Source organism: Pyrgilauda ruficollis, unplaced genomic scaffold (assembly GCF_017590135.1).
Source record: "Pyrgilauda ruficollis isolate IOZ18807 unplaced genomic scaffold, ASM1759013v1 scaffold77, whole genome shotgun sequence".
In the NCBI taxonomy this organism is placed as follows: Eukaryota; Metazoa; Chordata; class Aves; order Passeriformes; family Passeridae; genus Pyrgilauda; species Pyrgilauda ruficollis.
The window spans coordinates 1,317,984-1,340,911 of NW_024529599.1; the positions used below are offsets into that span (position 1 = coordinate 1,317,984).

Here is a 22,928-nt window from a genome sequence, read left to right on the forward strand (position 1 = left end):
TGTACCTCTGGGTGGAACTGCTGCTCTGTGCGAGTGTGGCAGTACTGGCAGGAGTCTCCATTTTCACACTTACTGGGATCTCCCCACTCGTCCCCGTGCTTCACACTGGGACACGGCGAAGATCTGTGGGAATAAGGAAGCAGGAGAAGGCATCACACTCACAGGGGTGCTCTGAGCTTTGATTACTTTGGGTAGGTGGAGGGAGGTGATTCTCCCCCTCAGATCCACTCCTGGAGGACTGCATCCAGCTCTGGGTCCCCCAACAGCAGAAGGATGTGGACCTGCTGGAGCTGGAGCAAGCCCAGAGAGAGCCAAAAAGGTGCTCTGAGGGTCCCTCTGCTCTGAAGCCAGGCTGGGAGCACTGGGGGGGCTCAGCTTGGAGAAGAGAAGGCTCCAGGGACACCTCAGAGCCCCTTCCAGCACCTAAAGGGGCTCCAGGAGAGCTGGAAAGGGACTTTGGACAAGTGCCTGGAGTGCCAGGACAAGGGGGAATGGCTTTAGATGGAAAAAGAATAGATTTAGATTAAACACAAGGGAGTAATTCTTCCCTGTGAGGGTGGTAAGGCCCTGCCAAGGTTGCCCAGAGAAGCTGTGGCTGCCCCTGGCTCTCTGGAACTGTTCAAAGCCAGGATGGATGGGGCTCGGAGCAACCTGGGATACTGGAAGGTGTTCTTGCCCAAGGCAGGGGGTGGAACAAGATAAGCTTTAAGGGTTGGGTTCCCTTCCAACCCAAACCATTCTGTGATGTTACAAATCCTCAGTTGGGGGCAGGTTTGGCTGCCCACCCTCAGCTGTATAATCTGCTTGGCTGCTGCTTCCCCAGCCCCCACCCAGCTGCTATTGCATCTTCTCCCCTTCTTCCAATTTCCCATGGCTTAATTCTCTATTTGAAACGAAATACAACTTGAACCAGCATAACAATATTAGCAGCTGATGTGATTAGTGTCAGAGACGCTGGGTCTGGTTTCTGTTTTGGAACTGCACCTTCATAGAAAGCTAAGAAGTTAATTGGCTAATCCTAAAACACATAATACCCTTACAGCAGTATGTTTCCAGGTTTATAGTGTGGCCATGTGGAAAAGAGGCTGAGTCAGGTCACTGGGGAAAAGGCAAGTCCGTTTTCTTTCTCCCAGCCAGGAACAGTTCCTTTTCCCAGATCTGAATTTTTGCCGTGACCTACTTCCCCTGCTCTTTATGCTCTTAACCATTCCTTCAAACAACAGCAGAGGGAAGCAGATAGCAGCACCAGCACAGCCACATCAGCTGGGGTGGGGAAAACACAGAAGTGAGTGGTGATCAGCAGCAAAGCTTTCACCTCTTCCCTTCCCAAAGGGCCCAGAGAGGGGCAAAAAACACACAGCTGCTGCCTGAAGACTGCCCTAGTGGTTCTATTTCTCCTGAAAGTGTTGAGATTAATGCTCCTTTGATTGCTGCCTGTTTAATTTTTTTAAATATGGAATTTCAGTACTAATTCAAAAATTTCTGTGAATGCTGGGGGTGGGGAAGAGAAGTGAGAACATCCCTGGTATTTTCTCTCCTGGCTTTCTGGTGTGCTCCTGTGTTTTTCAAAAAGGAACTAAGGAAAAGCCCCACTGAGACCACAACAAAAGCTCTGTTGTGTTGGAGGAAATGAGGGCCTATAATTTGGATGAAATGCGTTCAGGGAGACACAGCACACTGAAAAATCCAGTGACAGCTGAGTGACAGAACACCCTGGTGCCTCAAAAGCAGAGCCTTTAGCAGCTGGTTAAGAATGCATGTCCAGCTACAGTCCCTCCTCATGATCCCCATCACCAGGCATACACAACAAGCAGCCTGATGATTCTGAATCCTTTACCATGAACACATTGTTGTATGAGTTTGTTTCTAGATGGGGATTAAAACTTCCTTTTGTTTCCTCTTCCCTGCACTGCTTTCTAAAGCAGAGGTTTGTGTGGTAAGGGGAAGCCACAGGATCTCTTTGTTATAAAATCAGAGTTGTAACATGATTTAACAATTAATTTATTAGAGTACTGGTTACTATATACAGGAAAACTCCTTGTTTAGTTTGTTATCCTTCTGCTAGGAAGAAATAACAGTCCACTCTCAGTACATGGCTTGGAGACACACTAAAAACAACTATCTAGTGGTCAAAATCCTACCTCCTGCACCACAGATTTCCAATATACTGCACCATTCAGCAGAAGTACAATACCCAGGATCACAGTACCTGTATTTGTGTTTTCTTGGACTTCGTCTTCTGTCTTTGCTATTGTGGTAGTAGGGACAGGCATAGCCCTGGCGACAGAGCCGGGGGGGCTTCTTACACTGCTCTGTCTTGTAGTTTCCCAACACATATGGTGTATCTGCAAAAAAAAAACCCCAGTGAGTCAAGAGAGATGACCACAATCCATATTTACTACAGAAAAGTTTAGGACAGGAGCAGGCACTCCACAGAGACCAAACTTTCCCAGCCCCACAGCCCCTCAGTGACACTCACCTTGCCACCTTGGCTCCTCACTGAGTATTTTCTCTATCATGGCATGGCTGGCAGCAACTGCAGACTGACCCTCGATGCCTCCTTCAGATGTTGTCTGACCATTCTGTAAAGCTTCCATTGCCTGAAGCTCTCTTCAGGGACAGAGGTAAATGAACAAACAGACAGTAGAGGAAGAGTCAAGTAAATGTGTATAAAAACTAACATACTGGAGCATTTGCTAAGTGGGTGCATTTCAGCCATGCATGTTTTGTCAGAACATCTTTAGCTGAACAGCAACTGCAATAAAAATAAATCTTCATTCCCTGGGAATTCCAGATGTACTGTTTTGACCCCCTCCATCAGTTTCCAAAATATGATCCCTTCCCCCATTTTGAGAACCCTCCCTGGAGGTTTTTTATATTTGCCTTATTAGGAAGGGATATCTCGCCGCCACTTCATTTCAGGCTGAAGCAGTCCTTCAATCATCTCACTTTTCACTTGGGTACAGAAATTACCTTTTCCATCATCTCCTTTTCCATTTGGGCACAGAAAATACCCTTTTCCCAGGAGCCCAAGCTCTACTGACCTGATGTCATAGACGGGTGAGCGCAGGTCATGGGGCCCATGAGCAAAGGCGCAGTGGACCCCGTTCTTGGTGCAGTTTCCCTTGGAGTCTGTCTCATGGATGCAGATTCCAGTTTTGTAGTAGCGCAGGTGATACCTCCTCTCTGTGTCTCCAGTAGTTCTATGCAAGAAGGGACATCTGAGGAAGGAAGGAGGGGAGGAACAGACAAGGTTTAGTCACACAGGTGAGGAATTCAACCACCAGAAGACACTTTGCTGAGAGAAGATGCTGCAGTTGACAACATCTTTGCTAACTCTGCCCCTTCTCTTATGCTGTGCCTTCCAACACTTCAGAGAACCCCCAAACCTGTCACTACAAAGGATGTAAGAGTTTCCCTCCCTAAAAGAAATCTGGATTATTAATCCAGCAGCACCTTCCTATTCAGGACGAGCGGCTGCCAGGGATCTGGGAAAGAGCAAGGATGTGGGACAAGGAAGGACAATTACAAAACTACCATTTAAACTTGTTTTGTTTACCCTTTTAAGCAGAAAAATAATCTACACTGAGAAGTAAAACAGAAATATAACAAGATGGAATGGGCAAAGTTCAGATATTGCAGCATCGAGGTAAAAATACAAATGAGCAAAGGTTCCTAGATGACAATGGCTTTCATTCACTGAGTTTGAGCCATGTATCAACCAGTGATCTAGAAGCCAAAGCCCACAAACATCCCATTTCCAGTTCCTTCCAGATCTCTTCTAGCAAGGAAGAAAGTGTTGAAACTGAAGCCTCAGGCCTGAGGGACTATTCCATTCTGTTGTAGTCACAAAAACTTTACTTAATCGAGTTGAAAAATTTTATAAAAAAATATTTTGCCAATAAAGAGCATTTTTGTATGTTTATACTGGCACCACAAAAGCGAACTGAAATTCCATCTTTTAACAGCATCTCTCTATAAAACACTCTCCATATTTGACCACAGTTTGGCTACACTATTTATCCCACATCTGTCACATGGCTAAAGTTGTATTACTGGGTTAACCCCTCAACTGCTGGGGTCTGCCACACACACAGCAGAAAGATTTGTGGCTTTGCCCCAGTTAAACCTACTGTAGTCATGGAAAGAGAACACCCAAAAACCCCAAACTCTTCCTCATGCTGCCGTTTTCTGGGTACCTCTTGGTTCCCTACAGGCTTCTTAAAAGTTCAGAAAGACAAAATAAACTGATATGAGTTAAAAAGCTGAGACAGATAACTCAGGGGGCAGACTGGAGGACAAAGTTCCTCCTCTTTCTTCAGTCTGTGAAAAGCAAATTACCCTGCTAGTGAGCAGGAGCTGAGAGTCAGGGACATAGAGAACAGAGTGTTTCCAAACTCATTTGTCTCACTGAGCTTGTCTCACTGTTTTTCCCACCTCAGCTTTGCTGAGATGCTGAAGCTTGTGAGCACAATGAATTCCCAAGAGCTGAATTCCCATCTAAGTCATCCTCAGTACTGTCTCTGCAGCAGGCCTGGAGCACACGGGCTGCTATTCCAGATTTTACATCTGCTCTCACGTTACGTATGTGACAAAGCTGCTTTACTGCTGACTTGCCTCATCTCCGCAAGAACCGGCTGGAATCATCACCTGGCCTGATCCCAAAAGCCTAATGCCTGAAAAGCAGGGTGCAGCCTTTACTCACTCATCTCCTTCGGGGCAGATTCCCGTGGTCTCGTCATACTTGGTGCAGTAGATGTCGGGGCTGTAGTTGAAGGTCCCGTCGCGGCGGCGGATGGACCTGCGCCGGCGCTGGTTGACAAAGTGCCAGTGGAAGCAGGTGTAGGGCCGGTGCTGAGTGCACTTGTGCTGCACGAAGAGCGGGCACTGCTCCGTGCGGAACTCCTTCAGGTACCTGCGGGAACAGGGACTCAGCTCCGGGGTGCTGGCAGGGGTGAGATCCAGCCACCAGAGACGTCTGCTGTGCTTCCCACACCCTCCCTGCTCCCCCTCCCGGGACGGAGGCTGGGAGCTGCCGGTGTTTGCAATGGCAAGATATCCACCACACGCAGGGATGTAACAAGAGCTGAAATCACTTTCTGTCGGGATCGTTTTGAAGAGGCTTTTCATGAGCTTAGGAAACTTTTTTTTTTGTGAGAAAATAGAACTCTTAAGTACCTTTCTATGCCTTTCTACATCTGCGACCTATCTTGCAAAAAAGGGGTTTCCTTCCTACCTGTTTGGTTAAAAAAAAACCCAAAAAAACCAGAAAAAAAACCCCAAATAGAATACACTTCTTTGAGCCACATTTAAAGCTTCAAGTTACTGAGAAAGAAAGATTTTTAAAGGACTCTTTCATGCCTTATCCTCCTGCTTTAGCCCTGCTTTGTCAGTACATGGTCAATTATGAAAGAAAAATTAACCACTTTCTCTCTTGCAGTCATATTAATTCAGATCTCAGTCTTGCAAAGTGGGATAACTATCCTCAAACTCCCACATGTTTATGTTGCTTTAATTTTAATATGTAATTCCCTGAAAGTACATGGCTTCTTTTATCCCGAGAACTAAAGAAGTCACAAGCTTTTATTTGTGACACTAATAACAGTCTCTAAACCCAGATTGTAGAGGATTACAAAATGGTTTAGATCAACATAATGATCTGACTGTGATCTGTGTGTAGGTGCTTACAAAATCCACGCTGCTGAAACCCATGGGCTGCCCTGTATTTACAGGGAACATCCAAACTGCTCCAGCAGCTCAGACCCGAATCCCACCAAGTTTGGTCTCAGAGGCACATCCAGGAACAAGGCAGAAAACCTGCAGCATTCTGACTCTTATGTTCAGGTCAGTGTAAACAGCGAGGACCAAGATTTGTAGGTCAAAAAAAAAAAAAATACAACTATTCTGCTGGAAGCAACAGGGTGATATAACAGCAGATTCGGACTCATTTTAAACTGCGTATGTACTCCACGGCAACAAAAAGGAGTGTAGGAATTCATTCCTATGTCAGACAGTCTTTATCTCCTGTTTCTAAATAAATGGAAAGATGTCTGATGCCCAAAGATGTATTTACAGATAATATCACAGCACTAGGCTCATTCTGAAAGCAACATCTGTAAATAAAGCCTCCTTTCCTCTTTACCCCAGCTGAGGAGAAAGCCTCAGGAAAATGCACAGATTCAACCAAAGTGGTTTTATTTGTTTGTTATGAAGAGACAGTATCAGTGGCAAGAGCTTTCCTACATTGGATTTTACAAGCATGAAAGGATAAAAGCTCTTCCTCTTCTCCAACCTCTAAATACGTGAGATTTGCAGGTTCCACTGCCTGGGATCTGCGAACGCCCGGGGCTGGAAGCCTCCACGGCTGGCTGTAAGCCCTTCTCTACCCCAGCCCATCTGTCCCCTGCAATCCAGAGTGGCTGGAACAATATCTGCACTGGGGCCCAAGGCTTAACAGCAGAAAAACCAGAGCCAGCTGCAGAATCAGGTCTGCTTGTCATAGGTGAGGGCTAACAACATCACTTTGCTCCTTTTCCCATTTAAAAACACACCTCTGTTCAAACGGAGATCCCTACTCCAGCCACACCAGCAATTAATCTGGAAACTGAAAGCTGGGGTAAGTTCATCCCTTCTCAAAAATCTTTCTAAGTTGTTGGACCAAGTACTTGTAGAAGGTGGAATTCCACAGATTATTTTATCTTATCGGTGCACCAGGAAGACTTGGAACAAAAGAGACTGTAACAACATTTTGGTTATAAAGTGAATTAAGTAACCTTAAGCAGGACGATGCTGTTCACAGACGACACAATCACCAACCAGTCGTTTCCACTCACACACCTCCACGTACACCTTAGAGACACGAGATTTGTGTTACTCCCATTTTACACGTGGACAAACGGCAACACAGCTGGCTACAAGTCCCAGGCAGTATCACACAGCATCCAGAATCCCAGACAGAAACCAAGAGCATTTTAACTCCTCTATCCTCACCCCGTGCTCGGCTGAAGTTCAAGAAGAGCATTCTGAACCTCCTCAGTGCTCAGGAAACTAATGGGAGATACCAGGCTTACGCAACCTGGGTATGGAGCCCAGCACTCCACACTTGTGATAGACCCAAATGAAATACTTAAAAATCTGAGAGTTTAACAGCTCCACAATCAGCTCAGCTGAAGTTGCTTCCCTTCAGCAGGGAAGTTTAAAAACGTACACACTGACTAGGGATTTCGGTCTCTATTGCCTCAATTGTTGCTGAAGAGTATTTGAAAATTAATTGCATTTCATGATTGGCTAAACTCCCTGGAGAAACATTTATTGTAATGTTAATGAGAGATAATTACATAAGTAAATGGTTCACCTGAAAAGTGTTTAACACCTAACTTGCTTCATCAGAAAGTTGCTGTTTAATGGTCTCTATTAAATAAATGATGTCTCACTCTTAATTTCAAAGCAAGTCTGCAAACAGGTACCACTGAGCATTAACTGTGCACAGTCACCTCTGCAACAGACCCGAGTGAGGGAAGGAGAGTTGTCACATTAACTCAGTCATTTCAAGCCTTTCAATCACTGCTTTGGGTTTTCCTTTTTTCCAAGGCACTACAACGTTTTAAATCACCCTCCTCCACAATAGCCTGAATGGTAAATTGCCTTACAGCCCTTTATTTTCTTGATCCATGAAGTGAGTTTTGGCTCCTCTGGGAGAATACGGACCACTCAACCAGGCACTTAGTATTAAAATATATAAAAGGCCTCTCAACCACGTGTGTTTTGGGAACACAGGGAGGATACAGAGCCTGCACCACCACAATGTGATGTCTCACAAATCAGAAAGCCATTAATGTTTCAGGAGCCTCTTTGCAAAGGCTCTAAACAAAACACAGAGAACACCATCATGACAGATCCTTCTGGTGTCAATGGTCTCCATAATTTTTTTTTTTTTTTTCAGAACAGCTGAAAAAAGGAATTTCAGAACGACCCTCAAAGCTGAAAACACATATTGATGAGTGGTACACATTTCATAGCATGTCAGCCAAACGCTGTGTCTGTACAGGAACAGGAAATCCAGCAACGATAACTTGCATTTCTCAACTCCTCTCAGGAAACTCTAGAGCCCTCACTTGAGGGGTAGAAGAATTATTACCCCTATTTCATACTGGAGCTACTTCCATATTTCTTTTGTAAAAAAAAAAAAAAAAATTAAGTATACGTTGTATTTTCATACCCATGTAATTTTTAAAAAGTGGAAAGCACACGGCACTGTCTTCTGATACAACATTAACATCAACAGCAACACCCAGATTCCTGGAGGAAATGTTACCATTTATGAGCCCTAGTAAACAAAGATGAATGCAATTCTAAACAAATAGGACAAGACTGGCCAGAACAATGCGGAACAAAGTCCCCAGGCTGAGCTGAACTTGCTGTCAAACAGGACGGACGCTGCCGGAAATGAAAGGTTTTTCCCTAGGAAAACAAGAGGAGAGGTTCTTGGAGTAGTTTTGGGAACTCCCAGAGACCAATATGAGCAGCAAAGCATTAGAAAAACCTCAATGCTACTCTGCTGAAATTCCACTTCCTCTGGGATGAGGGAAGGGGCAGTGATTATTCTGCAATTATTTACACTAGTGGGGAGGTGCTCACTGTCTTTAATTGCTGGAGTCTGCAGGGCAAGGTAGCAAGTGTTTACCTCTGCAGCTTGGAATTGCAGGAGTTCCCCTTCTGCCCTGGAGGAATGGAGCAGGAACCTGCTCTGGGAGCTGCACGGAAAAAGATGGGTGAAGTGGGGGAAGAAGAAAAAAATTCAACCCTAGAAAAAACGAGGGAAAAAAAACAAAGCAAGAACCAAAGAAGAATTTTTAACCTAGAAGTTTCATTTTTATCCTTCGTAATTTCAGTTGTGTCCTGGTCCCCTCCTTGCCACCTAGTGCAGAGACCTCCTGCTTTTCTGCAGCTTTTCTCGTTCACACTGGTGTGCTCAAGCAGCTCTGTACGAGAGGATTCCTGCATCCATCCTGCTTCCAGGGCTGCAGCTTCCTGTCAAACTTGACCCAAGTCACACATGCAGTGGAGTGAGCTCAATTCAGGAAAATGTGCTGGTAATGCACAGCTGAGCTCCAAATTCCTCATAAAAGCCTTAATCCAAAGCTCCCAGAAATCACTGGAAGATGCACACTGATGCCAAGACAGCCTCTGCTTTGTAACAGAGGGATCAGAAAGACCAGGGAGAGAAACAATAATACCAAGGAGCAAGGAAATGAAAAGATTAAAACCAACTCCTCAAAACTCTTGTGGCTTCTGTGATGCAAAGCCAGGCTCTGCTTTACTTCCAACACCCCTCGCACTGTTTGAGATCTTTATGTAGGTCCCAAGACGAGCTCCACTCCTTTGCTCTTCTTGCTCTTGCAGGTCAACCCCCTTTCTGCCCAAATTCCTCCTGGGCCCAAAAAGAGGCTCACAAACAGGACCTGAACCTTCTGCAGCAGAACGACACCAGAGAGAAAACCATGAGATAATATAACCATTAGAGTCTGGCTAATGCAGCCCGGGACACGGTCTGCAATGCAGGGCAGTAGTGAGATCTAACACCAGCATCACCTACATTCCACACACGGGTGGGGGTGTGTTTACACCCCTGAGACTGTGCTGTGGCACTGGGGAAAGGCCTCTGCTGAGAGGCTGTGGCAGCACTGTCACACCAGTGTAAACCCGGAGCAGCTTTTACACCAGGTCCTCACTCAGGCACGGCCACAGCTGCTCTGGCTCACAGCAAACCCACCCAGACAGGGCAGCCCCAGCCTGGGCTGGTCCTAAAGTCCAGCCTGGTGTGGGCACTTCACTTTGTTACTGGCATTATTATTAGAAATTACTAGTTCAGGGCTGTATAGATCCTCAGCCACCTGGCCAGAAGAGCCGCCAGAGGCAAATCTAAGAAGAAATCTACAAACTAAATTTTAGGTTGTGTGGTTTGTCTTGGGTTTTGGTTTAGGGTTTTTTTTTTCTGTTTTGTTCTGTTTTTTTTCTTTAAACCAAGTCTTACACTCCTGATAAGATTTCAGGTATCAGGGAGAAAAATGCTCCTCTGCCATTACCACTTATTTTAGTCATGTGTGCCTTCTCTCAAAGTACTACACTGGCAAAAATGCCATTTCACTGGCACAAAAGTACACTGCAATGCTGGGGACATTTGTTGGCATTTTTCTATCAGTCACGTCCTGCTATTTCAGACAGGACTGCATGAGGCCATGGACCTCTCTATAAAGCCTCAGGTGGTCCCAGTTCACATCCTGAAAAATGCAGTCTGAGAGGTCACTGCTCTCAGCTGCTCATCAGCTTTCCTCCTCTAGAAGCTCTGAGTGGCACTGATCTGTCCAGACAGCAGGATTGAGAAGTTTTCCTAATTCAGGTTGGGAAAGGTTTAAAAAAAAAAAAAAACCAAAAAAACCCAACCAACCAAACACCCCCACACCCCAATATATATACACACACACATATATATATATATATATATCCCACCAACTTCATTTAAAAATTTAAATTAGTGGGTTGAGCTAACACAGATAAAATTATCTGAAGCAAACCAGGGTGTGCTTATCCAACAGACTGTCTGCTCAGTAGACAGCATTGCAAAACCCAGGAGAAAATATCTAACTATAGATATTGATATTCCTAATTCAATAATGCTTATCTTTTGGGAATATTTTCAAAACTGCTATTTTCTTCTTAAGCTCAGAGAGCCACCCCAACACAAGAGGAAAAGAGCTGTCCATATTAAATCAGCTCTCTAAATTCATTTCACCCTCATAAAATTTTATTGCAAAAGATGATATCAGACACACTTTAAGTAGGAAACCCATGACTCAATTATTTTCTTTTACTGAACTGTGGTATTCCAATTGAAATGAGTCAGTGGTGCATGACAGAATCTACTTATTCCAACAGGATATTCAATAAAAATCCTACTAATACACCTTTCGTTTAACATATTACTGATAGAGAAAACCCATGATGTGCAGCTCTGACATTGCTCAAGAGGTTTTGCTCTTGGGCCACGGGAGATGTTTCAGAATAAGTGAGATAAAAACAGGGAGTTAAAGAATAGCATTGCTCCAAAATAATTTGGAGCGTTTTATACCAGCACTCACACGATGTCTTAGGAAATGCTAGCATTGCAATGCAAAGCTTCCTGACAGGGAACAGAACCTTCAACTCTCAAGATTTCTTGGAATTTGGGAGGAAAGATGTGAAACAATCTGACTTCATGAGAGTTGTAGTTCCTTGTTCCTAGGGGTGGCACAAGTCGAGCAAATCCCTGATCCAGTAGCTGCAGGCCACCAGAAGCCTGGTTTACAACTCTGCAATGTTTTGTGTCCTTCTAGTAAGAGCAGAAGTTAAGACAAGTGTGTTTCAATAAATATTTTTTACTGACTGGCAGATGTAATTTAATATTGAAACAGAGCCTCACATGAGTCACTGTTAAATATGAAACTATAACAAACACATTTAGCAGCAATCTTCAAAGTTTTAATCATAATTTTGGGAAAACTTCCCATTGAGTTCTGTCAGAAATCTGTGTCAAGGCATGGTTTGGGTTGAAAGAAACCTTAAAGATCATCTATTTAAAACCTCTTGCCATGGGCAGGAATGCTCACCCACTAGATGAGGTCTATGAGCTACAGTGGCTAAACAATATTGGATATTTCCCCTTTTACCACATTTAATAGTGTTTAGAAAAATAACATCATAGACCTGACCAAGCCCTCACACTTCACACCCCAAGCTTTTTGCATACACCATGCACCACTTGGCACAAAAGGCAAACATCTCTCCCAGGACATCTCCAGAACCATCAGTCCATCTGCCCCTCCACACCCTCAGCAGCCAGGTGCAGTTCTGTAAACCTTGAAAAGATTAGAAAGCATTTAAATCTCAAAGAAAAAATATATGGGTCGCTTTATAAAAACAAAAGGCTGACTGCGAATGTGGGGAAGGAGAAAAGGATGAGGGAAAAGTTTCAGTAAGCTCAGATCTGTCAAGAAGATAGACTTCACATGCCTCAGTGTTTTCTTTATCACCTAAATAAATTGAACCATCAACTGGAAAAAGGTCACACACAGACAGCAGTGTGTGATTTTGAAGCTGTTAGATTTCCCCTCCTCCATTAGAGCTTGACAACAATGTCAGTCTAAGGGCAAATAAAGAAAGTGAGAGTTGGAGAGACTTATTACAGATGCATGGAGTTGGGTTCGTTCGGTTGTGGAGGTTTTTTTGTTTTAAGACTTCTTGTAACTCACTGTGTACCTCAGTGGTCAAAATGACAACTGCTCACATCCATAACCCATTGCTCCCCCGGTTTTTGTTGTAGAAATAGGTAGGCACCACTCAACTCTTCCATTTTCTCAGCATCTCAATGACTTAGCAAGCAAAGTTGAGCTGGATGCTTCCAAATAAATGGAAATGCAGAGCATACTGCAGAAGGTAAAATACAAATTGCCAGACTGCAAGAAACTGAGGATAACACACCAAAATGCACACAGTCACATTCAACAGTAACCTGATCCCTACTGGAGCTCCATTTCTGGGTTTCAAAGGAGACCACGGGCTGGACAAGAACACAGTGAATTTATTTCAGCTGTGATGAATGAATTCTGTATTACCAATATTTCATAGATAACTGAGTGACTGCAAAAGTTCAGGCTAAAAATAACACGTGTTGGCAACTATCGGAAACCATCAGGATGTTTTTCAATTAGAAGGAAAAAGTCAGACAAACAGTTGTGCCTTGTCTACACTGAAAAACGAAGGGAAAACAGAGAAGTGTGGTGCTGGCCCATCAAGGGAAGACAGATTTGCACCAGCTTCAGGCAAAACATTGTTCAGCTTCCACAGTTATAGCAAAAATGGCTTTGTTTGGAGACAAATGCCACGCTGCAGCCGAGAAGTTCATCAACACTGTGCTGATGAGGAACAAAAATCAAGGCTTTCAAGCCAGAGCTCACTTGATAAAACGCACATTTCTCACATTTGTGAGCAGCCAAGACATGAGCTCCACGAGTCACAACTGTGTTCCTGCCCCTGGGTGTCGGGGAAGAGCTCCTTGCTCAGACTTCCTGGGAGCTGTGCATCCCTTTGCTTGGCACCCATCGAGTTGTGTCACTCAAAACCCGACAAATAAAGCAATTTGAGTCATTTTTTGGTGGCGTGTTGTCTTTAAAAAGCAAGCACTTGTTGCATCAGCAGACCATGAAATGTATATAACCAAGTCATACCAATAAAATCCATTTCAAACACAAGTATTTGTTTACACAGAGCTTTCACCTTTTTAATTAAAACAACCCAAGCACTGGCAAAGGCAAACACTTAATGGCACTACATTTCAGCTGCATTTCCTTAAAAGCCATTCACCAAGATCCAGAATTCTGCATAAGCCTTGAACTTACATTTACATTTCCTTGAGTTAGTTATCCTTTTTCTCCCAAATTACTTGGCAATGAATATGTATTAGACATGACCTCAAAATTAACTCAATATTTAGGCAGTTCATGCAATGTTTTAAACACACAGCCCATTTTTCCAAGTTTAAATGACATATCTGCAATTTGACACCGTTAGTTTATGTAAACTGTGCCTAAAGCACACTTTGCTGTTTTCAAACATGGATCACCCCGACTGAAACAACCCTCATCCCTCTCAGGGCTGGTTTTTGCTCCACAAGTATTTAGTTGTCATTAATCCTTCCCTACAGCACCTGTGTAAGTGCTGAGTCTATGAAAACAGCATCATATGGAAATAATTATTTTTCAGTAACGAGGGCTGAGCCTGTTGCAGGGCAAACAGTGGAGCTCACTGCATCCAGAGAGCTGCACGCTGCTGAAGGTCTGTACCTGCTTCAGTTGTCAGCACAATATATCAACATATGCTTAAATATGAGCAGTTAAATGTTTTACTACTAATCACTTCACAAAAAAAAAACATCCATTCCCAGACTTATCCATTATGGTAATTTATTCAGCTCATAGCCAGGTAAATTTTCTCTCTTATATTAACTTGTAAATTAACTTATATTATCCCATCTCTTATGGATGGGATGGATGAAGCCTCTTTATCCCAGTGTTAAGTGTTTGTAGCCTCAGGAAGGTAGAGCCCAAGAGGGGTTAACACACACGAGGTTTGGCACAACAAATTAAAGTCTGAATAACACCCTGATGTCCTGTGCTGTAAAAATTAAAGTTCCAGTTTCCAGCAAAGATTTTTTCCACACTCTACTTCTCTCACCACCGATTCAAGCACTAACAAAGCCTACCCAAGGCTTACAACTGTAGAAACACCAGGGAAGGCTGGGAACAGGGCTGGGCTGTTTGAAAACTTGTGTTACTCACTCTGCTAGTTCCCTAAAACAAAACATCCCACATGCAAGAATTCATAATGGGCAATTCAGAAAAATATTATTTCCATACAAGCCATTCCACAGCTCAGGCTTTCAGCTGCGGATTGTTACGAGCATTTTTAGCCAGCTAAGCCTCAACATCTTGTCTCACAAGAGGTTCTTTGGAAACAGAGCACAGCTTTCCCTCTCCTGGCCACGCCAAGACCCCCATGATTTAACACACAGCTCATAGATCAGCTGCAGCCCCACACTCACAACAGTTTTAAGACAGAACATGAGCTGTTTGAAGGGCTGTATTTACACAGCACCAAAACCAGACAACCAAAGCTCCACATGACAGCTCTACAGTGCTCTCACCCAGCCCAATCTCCATTGGAAATTAAATAGCAACTGCTTCTTCTCAGGTTAAACACCAAGCAGATTTGCAGCAGCCTCTTTGGGAAGGCTTTCATTTGTGAACAGACATTTTCTGCTGTGAGTTTGAAACAAAACACGGTGATTATCTAACAAGCATGAACCTGCATCCATAACCCATGTGCCAGCACAAAGATAAAAGCCAACCCTTACTGGTTGATTTTGAAGAATCAATGTCAACCATTCAATCGATTTTCTTTTCTGCTCAGCACTCAAATCAGACTTCATCTGTGCCTGCTGTGGCCCAGTGGACTCGATTTCAACCCTCCACACAGAAGGCACACCTCTGAATAAATGTCCTGCTCACTCTGGTGTCCAAAAAAGCTCCACTGTACGCTACACCAGCTCTCCTCCAAAGGGAAGGCAGGCAAACCCCAGGCTGTGCCACAGCCTCTCACTTCCCACTTTGACTAATCAATGCACTGATAAATCTGGTGGCACTCTCATGATATTTTAAATGTGCAAACAATATTTTTTTTTGTTGCTGTAAAGCTGCACAGTTTCCTCAGGCATCTGCTGTTTGTATTTCTGCTATGACAGTAACAGTCAAGCACCATCAATGAAAACTCACGGTCTATTGAAAACTTTAGAGGAGAAAAAAAAAATCACCTCAGAGCACACTGGGTGTGGACTGACAGCTTCTTTTTGAGCTGTGGTGACATGCTGAAGACAAAGGATAACAAATAATACTGACTTTAATCCTAGGTTTTAGGCAGATATTCATAGAATCATAGCATGGCTTGAGTTGGAAAAGACCTCAGAGATCACCCAGTTCCACCCCCCAAGTTCTGGTTCCAAGTTCATCCAGAATAGTTTCAGAAAACTAATTCCCTTTCATATGGCCATGGCTGCATATTAATCAAAACATATTTTAGGCATACAGTGATAAAAAGCCATCCCACCTTAATTTCTTAGCTGCACTTAACAGTGCCATCAGTCTCAGGAAGCCAGTGTATGCTCTGCTGAAATGGATTTGCCACTTTGACCAACAGATAATTAGAGATGGTATGAGATTTTTCTTATTTGACCACAAATTCAGTGCAAGTTTCTTCTCTACCACTGTTCTGACAACTTCATTCAATTAAATGTCTCTGACTTCTAACAAGAGATAAGAATCAGGCCAGTATTGAGCATTTCAGTGATCTGGCTCTTTTATTGCCATCACTGCACTTTAGAGCTTAAAATTGCTTAAAATATTTATTTCAAATAAAACCTAGAACTTTCCTTGTTGTAACAATCACCTCCTAAACCTGAATGAATACTACAGCACGGTGAGGGTCTGTGAGTCAGAAGCTGCACCAGAACTAAAGGAAAGAAGGAACTGTTGGTATTCATTTCAAGGGAACATTCACTCCAACTTTGATATTTCAAATGTCAAGCTGGTATTAACTGCATCAAGCACTGATCAAAATACACAAGACAAGAGATTGCTGAGAAAATCATCACAAGCATCTAAATTGGCTGTCATCACTAGGAGGAGTTTGGGAAGGTACAAGCCTTTAGCAACTCCCTGTGCACCCTTCTGCTGAGGCTCCGTGTATTTGATGCCCTGATATAAAAGACAAACTCTCTCTCAATAAATTAGAGGGGACAAAAGGTAGCTAAGAAATAGCACTTGCTCCACAGCCTGCTGGCACATGACCACCCATTAATTTAGGACACTGGGGGGGAATTGCTGGCTGGCTCTGTGCACACACAGCTTTCAGTAACAGCTCTGTACCTGATTTGCTGAACGTTACAGAAAGTTTATAGAGTACATAAATTCTTTATAAGATAGAAAGTGCTGTGATTACTACTCCCTCTTATAATTCACAATTTCACCAAAATCCAGTTTAAAGTGAAAACTGATACAATATTAAAAATCAACGACCAATTAGACCCACAAAAAAATCTTAGCTAAAGTGATGTAGGTGACTCCTTGGCAAAGGGACCAGGTAACTTCTCACCATCTCTTTCAGCCTATTTCTGCTGCTTTCAAAAAGATTTATGAAATTTTTAAAAGCAGAAAGTTAATGGAAGGAACAAAACCTCTCCTCAGCATCGTCTGAAAGTGAACGTGGCTCTTCATGTCCTGACAGGCAGGTTTCCACGAGCCTCAACAGAACAATTAGAGATATTATTGCCTCTTTATTTTGCTCCTCTCTCGGAAATTACAGCTCCTTTAACAGGGACCACAGAAGGGCCGTGTCCCTGCCCAGGCTCAGCCGGGTGCATTAACACGGTCCTCAGTGACAGCTCATGCTAATGTGCCACACAGTAAGTGTGATTAACTGATGTCCTGACACATTCCCTCCTGCCACGCTGTCACAGGGGCAGGGACACACAGCAAGCAGCCAGGCAGGGATGCTGGAACGCACTGCAGGAAGATTTTCCTGAGGACACTAGTCAGACCCCTTGGAAAAAGCAGGAAGAGTGGTTCAGCTGCTCCTAGAAGATAGTAAAACCTTTTTTCTGGAAGAAGAATTGCTGTGAAGACAATAAAATGTTGGAATTCCAACAGAATGTTCCTTAAAATAAAGCCACATGATGTAAAAAATACTAGACAATACATAAACTTACAAAATGAGAAAAAACTGATATAATGGGAAACTCTAAGCTCTGAGGTTCTCAGGATCATAGAATAAATGGAATTGGGAGAGACCCACAGAATCAGCAAGTCCTAGACTTTATAGAACAATTATTAACCTTAATATTGCCTCCCATGCCACAAAAAACTATCCTATATGCTAATGTAAGCAACATATAATCACCAACATAATACTTTTTATTACATTAAAAATTAAAGAACCATCTTACACATTGAAACAATTCTTCACCATTGAACCCCTCTCCTCTTTAACAGAGTTTTGGATTTTTGAAACACCAAACCTTGCCAGACCAAAACTAATTCTGAAAACGTCACAGCAGTACACGAAGCTTTTTGCTCTGCAAAATATTGATATGACACCTCTAGAGCAGTTATCCATATGTGAATTCCCTGCCAGACTGATATGCAGAAGTACTCAAGAAGTGGGAATGCAGCAAGCAAACCACAAGTCCAGCCCCACTTCAACAGGAGGGAAAAGCTTCTTTTTGCCCCGACACATTTGGGGCACAGATTGGGCCCAAATGCCCTTGCCAGCCCCTCTCTCAAGCTGGAGCCTTTCAACACTCGCCCTCTGAAGAACCATAAAATCTAAAATGTTATTTTCAGCACATGTGTTCGGTGGTGAGAGCATACTGTGAAGGCAGCTCTTCCTGTTCACACTCCAGCACTTTATACTTCCAACTTCCTGTAACTATTCACACTTCCTAATAACAGCTGGCAGTGGATGTGCATTCGGTGAAGTTCACACGGACTCAAAAAATACCAGTAATAATAATAACCAGCTGATACTTTCCTGATAAGGTGACATTTGCAGGTAATGATGTAGTGGACCACTGGTAAGTCCCAGGTTTAAAAGTACTGACTCACTCTGTACTTTCCTAAGGGTATTACCTTACATTGTATATAATACAATAATAACAATCTATTATACATAGTACTTTCCTAAAGGGTATTACCTTACATTGTATATAATACATTAATAACATAATCTATTATACATCTTCTGTGCTTCTCCAAAGGTATTACCAAATCAGAAACCTACAAACACCTGGGTTTCTTTTTGTTGTTTTTGTGTTCTGGGTTATTTGGGCATTATTTTTTCTTTGTTTAGTTTTGTGTTTTGTTGAGGTGGTTTTTTTGGTTTTTTCTTGAAACAACAGGTATAGTTTCTACAACTTGTATCTAAGTCCATATCAGCTTATTGATCTAAGGGTTATCACCAGTAAAACCAAAGCAGAATTAGGGCAGCAGTTTGTTATTTTAAGAGTCCTGATGGTTTAAAAAGGACACAAAAGGTTTCTAAAAACAATTTCCAAAGCCTCAACTCATGCAGTAGGGTGTGAGGACCACCCAATTCAAGCAGATCAAATGTATAATCTAACAGACTGTGCAGGCAAATGTTACGGGACCTGGAAGAGCAAACAGCAACCCTGAAAAATTGTTAGCTACACATCTGGATTTTGGTTTTCTTCCCACAGACACTCAGTCTGCACCTTTGAGATCAGACATGTCCTGTTTGCTCTGCCAGTGGTAAGACACTGTCCACTGATAAGGAGATAAGGATAACTCTCTGCTACTACGGATGCTCCGAGGTGCATTTTTGAGTGCTGTCGGTTTTGAGTAAGAATTCACATGTACAATCTTGAGATAAGACTTTAAATAAGCACACCTCTGGTTTTGGTATTTTTACTTCTTCTTCACCCACATTTCCATTGCTGTCCTAACCTGAGTTCCTATTGAAGGCCAAGAAACCACCAGACAAGGCACGATGCAGACACAAGAATGTCTCTGATTTCAGTAATAGCCAAAGTATTGCACCAGCTCCATTTTCATCCCTGTTTACAGTGTCCTTCATTTCAGCCTTCTGGTCCTTCCAAGCCTAAATGGCACCAGAATGGTTGCAAGACAAAGCCTGGGTGAGCACCAGCCAGCAGTTCCTATACCACAGCCCGGCCAGCCATGTGGATGCAGCTCCAGCAAGACTTACAGGGTACTAATCCTTCAGGAATTTCCCACAGTTCCTCTCCTTGTGCAAAAGGAAAGACAAGTTTTTTTGCCTTTGATGCTGCAAAGGCATAATCACAAAGCTTATCTTGATGCACTGCAAAAGAGGACAGGATGTGCTCCCAGGCATCTCACCCAGATCTCAAGTGAGGGGACACAGAATCCTGAAGGTTACTTCCAAGGGTGCTGCTCATATCTAAGATGGGCACACTCAAGAGAAATGTCTTGAGTAGCAATGACTTGGGTTATGCACAACAAATCTGTGTCCCAAAGAATTTATCACCTGAATCAGAACACTTTCAACGCTGCTTGTGATCGTGTGTACTCGGAATGCTCCAGACTGAAGGGACTCTCTGTTTTTTTATTAAGTGGGTAATTTATCTCCACCTAAACATTTGCTTTCCTGCAGTTATTAAACTGTCTAACTTTCAGGTGAATGCACAGTGAACAAAGGGCTGCTCCACTTTCACTTATCTAAATTCTGCCAGATCAATAAACACCCAAGCAGTGGAAACAATCTTTACAATTCACAATTAAGGCATCAAGCCTGACTGAAACCAAGCACGCTGCCAGCAGCCGAACAGAGGAACCATACCAAAACAAAACTACCCCAGAGCACTCTGTACCTACAGCTCCAGTGACTGAGAACTCGCTTTCAGTTTCTTCCAACTCAAGCTCTACCCACATGAGTAGATACACATTAAAGACAGAGGTACCTGCAGAAATAACATGCTAGACAGAGCTGAGAAACGCTGCAAAACCAATCCTCAGCTGAGGTTTGACAGAGCCTACCCAAACGAAATCCACTTCCCATCCAGCCCCTGCGGAGCACATTGCTCCAAGTTGATCCCAGCCTCCAGGAACTGCAGGAATGAGGCTGTCTCACCCTTTTGTTCCCAGGAATATGCTGGTCTCATCCTGCTACGGGAGCTGCGGGATCACAGAAAGCAGCCACATGCAGGAACATCTAATGCAGCAACCCGGGGAGAACACAACAGCAGCCAGGGAGTATTCTGTTACTCAGGTTCTACAAATGGAATACCAGATCCCCAGACAAGGAGCAGGCCATCCATAATTAAACAGCAAACTTTGGCATCTACCAGGGACTTGTCTCCAGGAATATCCAGCTGCACGCCACGACTGTTACCAAAGGACACAAATCATGGAAGCTCGGTCTCTTCTGCTAACAGTGACAAAGGTGTGAGAGAGCATCACCAGCTCTATTTTTGCCACATTTTCTTTTGCTGCACATCTAAAGTAAACATAAAGGCTTCCTGACAGAAAGACAGAGGTTCAAAGTATCTAAAAAATCACACGCAAGTAACACCAAGAGTTTAGAAATTCATGCTAATACAGAAATTGGAACATTTCCTTACAAATACAACCAAAACTTTCTGAGAGATCCCCAGCACCAGATTGCCTGTCCCCAGGGAACAGCAAAGTATGCAGATAATTAAGCTTACTTGAGTTTACAACTTGTAACCTTCGTGTCATTTTATGGAAACAAACTGTATTTAAGAGGAAAAAAAAAAGGAAGAAAATATTTACATTTTGACAACATACAACTTGTTCACATGAGCCACCACCAAATAAGTTCCCATATGTTATCAGGAGGAGGTTTACAGTCTGATGTGACCCAGTGTACACATCCTAGACTTCCAAAGGATGGCTCACATCCCACTGTCAGCACTCAGCAGCCCCCAAACCCGTCTTTCACTTATGGTTATTCAGCTCCTCTGCAACTGTTTTCACTGAAGTATTTATAGCATCCATCTTCAAAACACAAGTTTTGCCCTCTGGAAAGAAGCTAATTGCACCACCAGCTTTGTTCCACACTGTCCCATTTCCATTTTCTTTCCCAATCTCCTCTGTTTCTTGAAGTCTTTCTTCCTCTATTTTTCCTAATACTTGACATCCTTATTTCCACAGTCATGCTTAGCCAAGTTACCACCTTCACCTTCCTCTATCCAGTGTCCTCACTTTCTCAAGCTCATCTCCTTGTTTTCCTTCTCGCTTTTGACTGATTCTTTCTCCATCACTAGTGCCACTCCACCTCTACAGGCAGCTCCTGCTCCCTCTTTTTCCCTACAGCAACATTCCCAGCAGACTCTTCCATGCCCATTCCCCCCATAAAACTGTCAGACTTGTAGACCACACCAGAAACTACTCAACCTACAAGGCTGTGGCTTGCCAGTTCCCTAAAGATCACGACAGGATCTTCACAATGACACTAAAACCTGGAAACCCTCACTCTGTCATAGTATTCCTGAAGGAAAGGGGTGGCAGGTAGCCTGTGATCCCAGCAGCAGGACACAGGTTGTATGGACCCATGCCTGCGGATTCCTCAAAGCTCTTTTTATTCCAGGTATGACAGCGTGGATGCAGGAAAGTCCACCACCAACCTTAGGAAAATGGAAATTAAAAGCACACAGAGCACACGTCTCACTTTGGGTGGGGGCATCGACACAAGCCAGAGATATGAGTATTTGTAGGGTATTTGTAGGACAACACCCTAAAATGATAAGGGCAGACGGTTCGGCACATGTATTTTGTTCACAAACAACAGTTCCAAAGTTTTCTCTTTTAAGGACAGGGAACACATGACCTGTTTCCAGCCATAGCCAGCCCACCTCACAAAGACAATGCTCGCTCCCAATCCGTTATCCCTATTGCACAAGAGGATGGGAATATCACCCCACAACCTCCAGCTCCAACAACTGATCACAGGCCAACTTCACACAGCTCCGACAGGTTGTGTTTCCTTGGGACAATGCAGTGAAGCGGTATTTTTTGGTTAGGAAAGGCACATTCCAGCAACAAGTGCTCCCTGAGGGAGCGTCTGCAGCGATGGAGGTGACACACACCAACGGTGTGCCCCGCACGCGCAGGGTCAGCAAAAGCACGAACGGGGAAAACGCTCATCCGGATTTCAATGTAAGCCTTCCAAGGGGGATATTCCACACACCTGTGTCATTCCCAAAGACACCTGCCCCGAGAGGGACCCGCTCCATCACCAACCACCGAGGCTGCGACCCTGGGGACCTCCTGTCACCTCACACCTCCCTGCACAGGTGCCAAGGAACGCCCGGGACCCCTCAGGGGATGGAGGGCAGGAGTGACAGCCCTGGGTGACAGCTCACCAAAACCTCAGCCCCTCAAAGCACCACGAGGCGACCCCCGGAGGAACGGACCCGCACTCTGGGCGGGGGTCAGAGCAGGGGATCCAGGGTCCCCTCACATCCCGTGGGACAGAGGCCCAGCCTGGGGCCGCGGTGTCACCAGAGGGCCCGGCGCTCCACCAGCACCACGGGGAGGGACCAGGGCTGTCACTCGCGGGTCCCCTCACCCGCCGCGGAACGCATCGGGGGTGTCGCCCGGGGGTGCCCTCACATCCCGGCGGATCGACCCCCACCCCAGGCGGGGGTGTCACCCGAGAGGGAGGGGCCGGCGGCTGAGGGCCGGGGGTGTCACCCGGGGGTCCGGGGGTCCCCTCACCCCCGGGGCAGGCGCGGCGGCCCCGGTGCATCACGGGGGTTTGGCGGG

The 22,928-nt window shown here is 44.2% G+C and overlaps 1 protein-coding gene across 5 annotated transcripts in view; it reads right to left on the reverse strand.

The window, feature by feature from the left end:
• Window positions 1-22,928, reverse strand: part of UNK (unk zinc finger) — a 45,705-nt gene that overhangs the window by 21,736 nt on the left and 1,041 nt on the right. For all 5 annotated transcript variants that reach the window (XM_041486673.1, XM_041486672.1, XM_041486670.1 and 2 more), the window contains exons 2-6: window positions 4,706-4,915; window positions 3,045-3,221; window positions 2,480-2,610; window positions 2,210-2,345; window positions 6-123 (exon numbers count right to left, since the gene is read on the reverse strand). In XM_041486673.1, coding sequence (XP_041342607.1) covers window positions 6-123; window positions 2,210-2,345; window positions 2,480-2,610; window positions 3,045-3,221; window positions 4,706-4,915 — 772 coding nt within the window. The remainder of the gene's footprint in view (window positions 1-5; window positions 124-2,209; window positions 2,346-2,479; window positions 2,611-3,044; window positions 3,222-4,705; window positions 4,916-22,928) is intronic.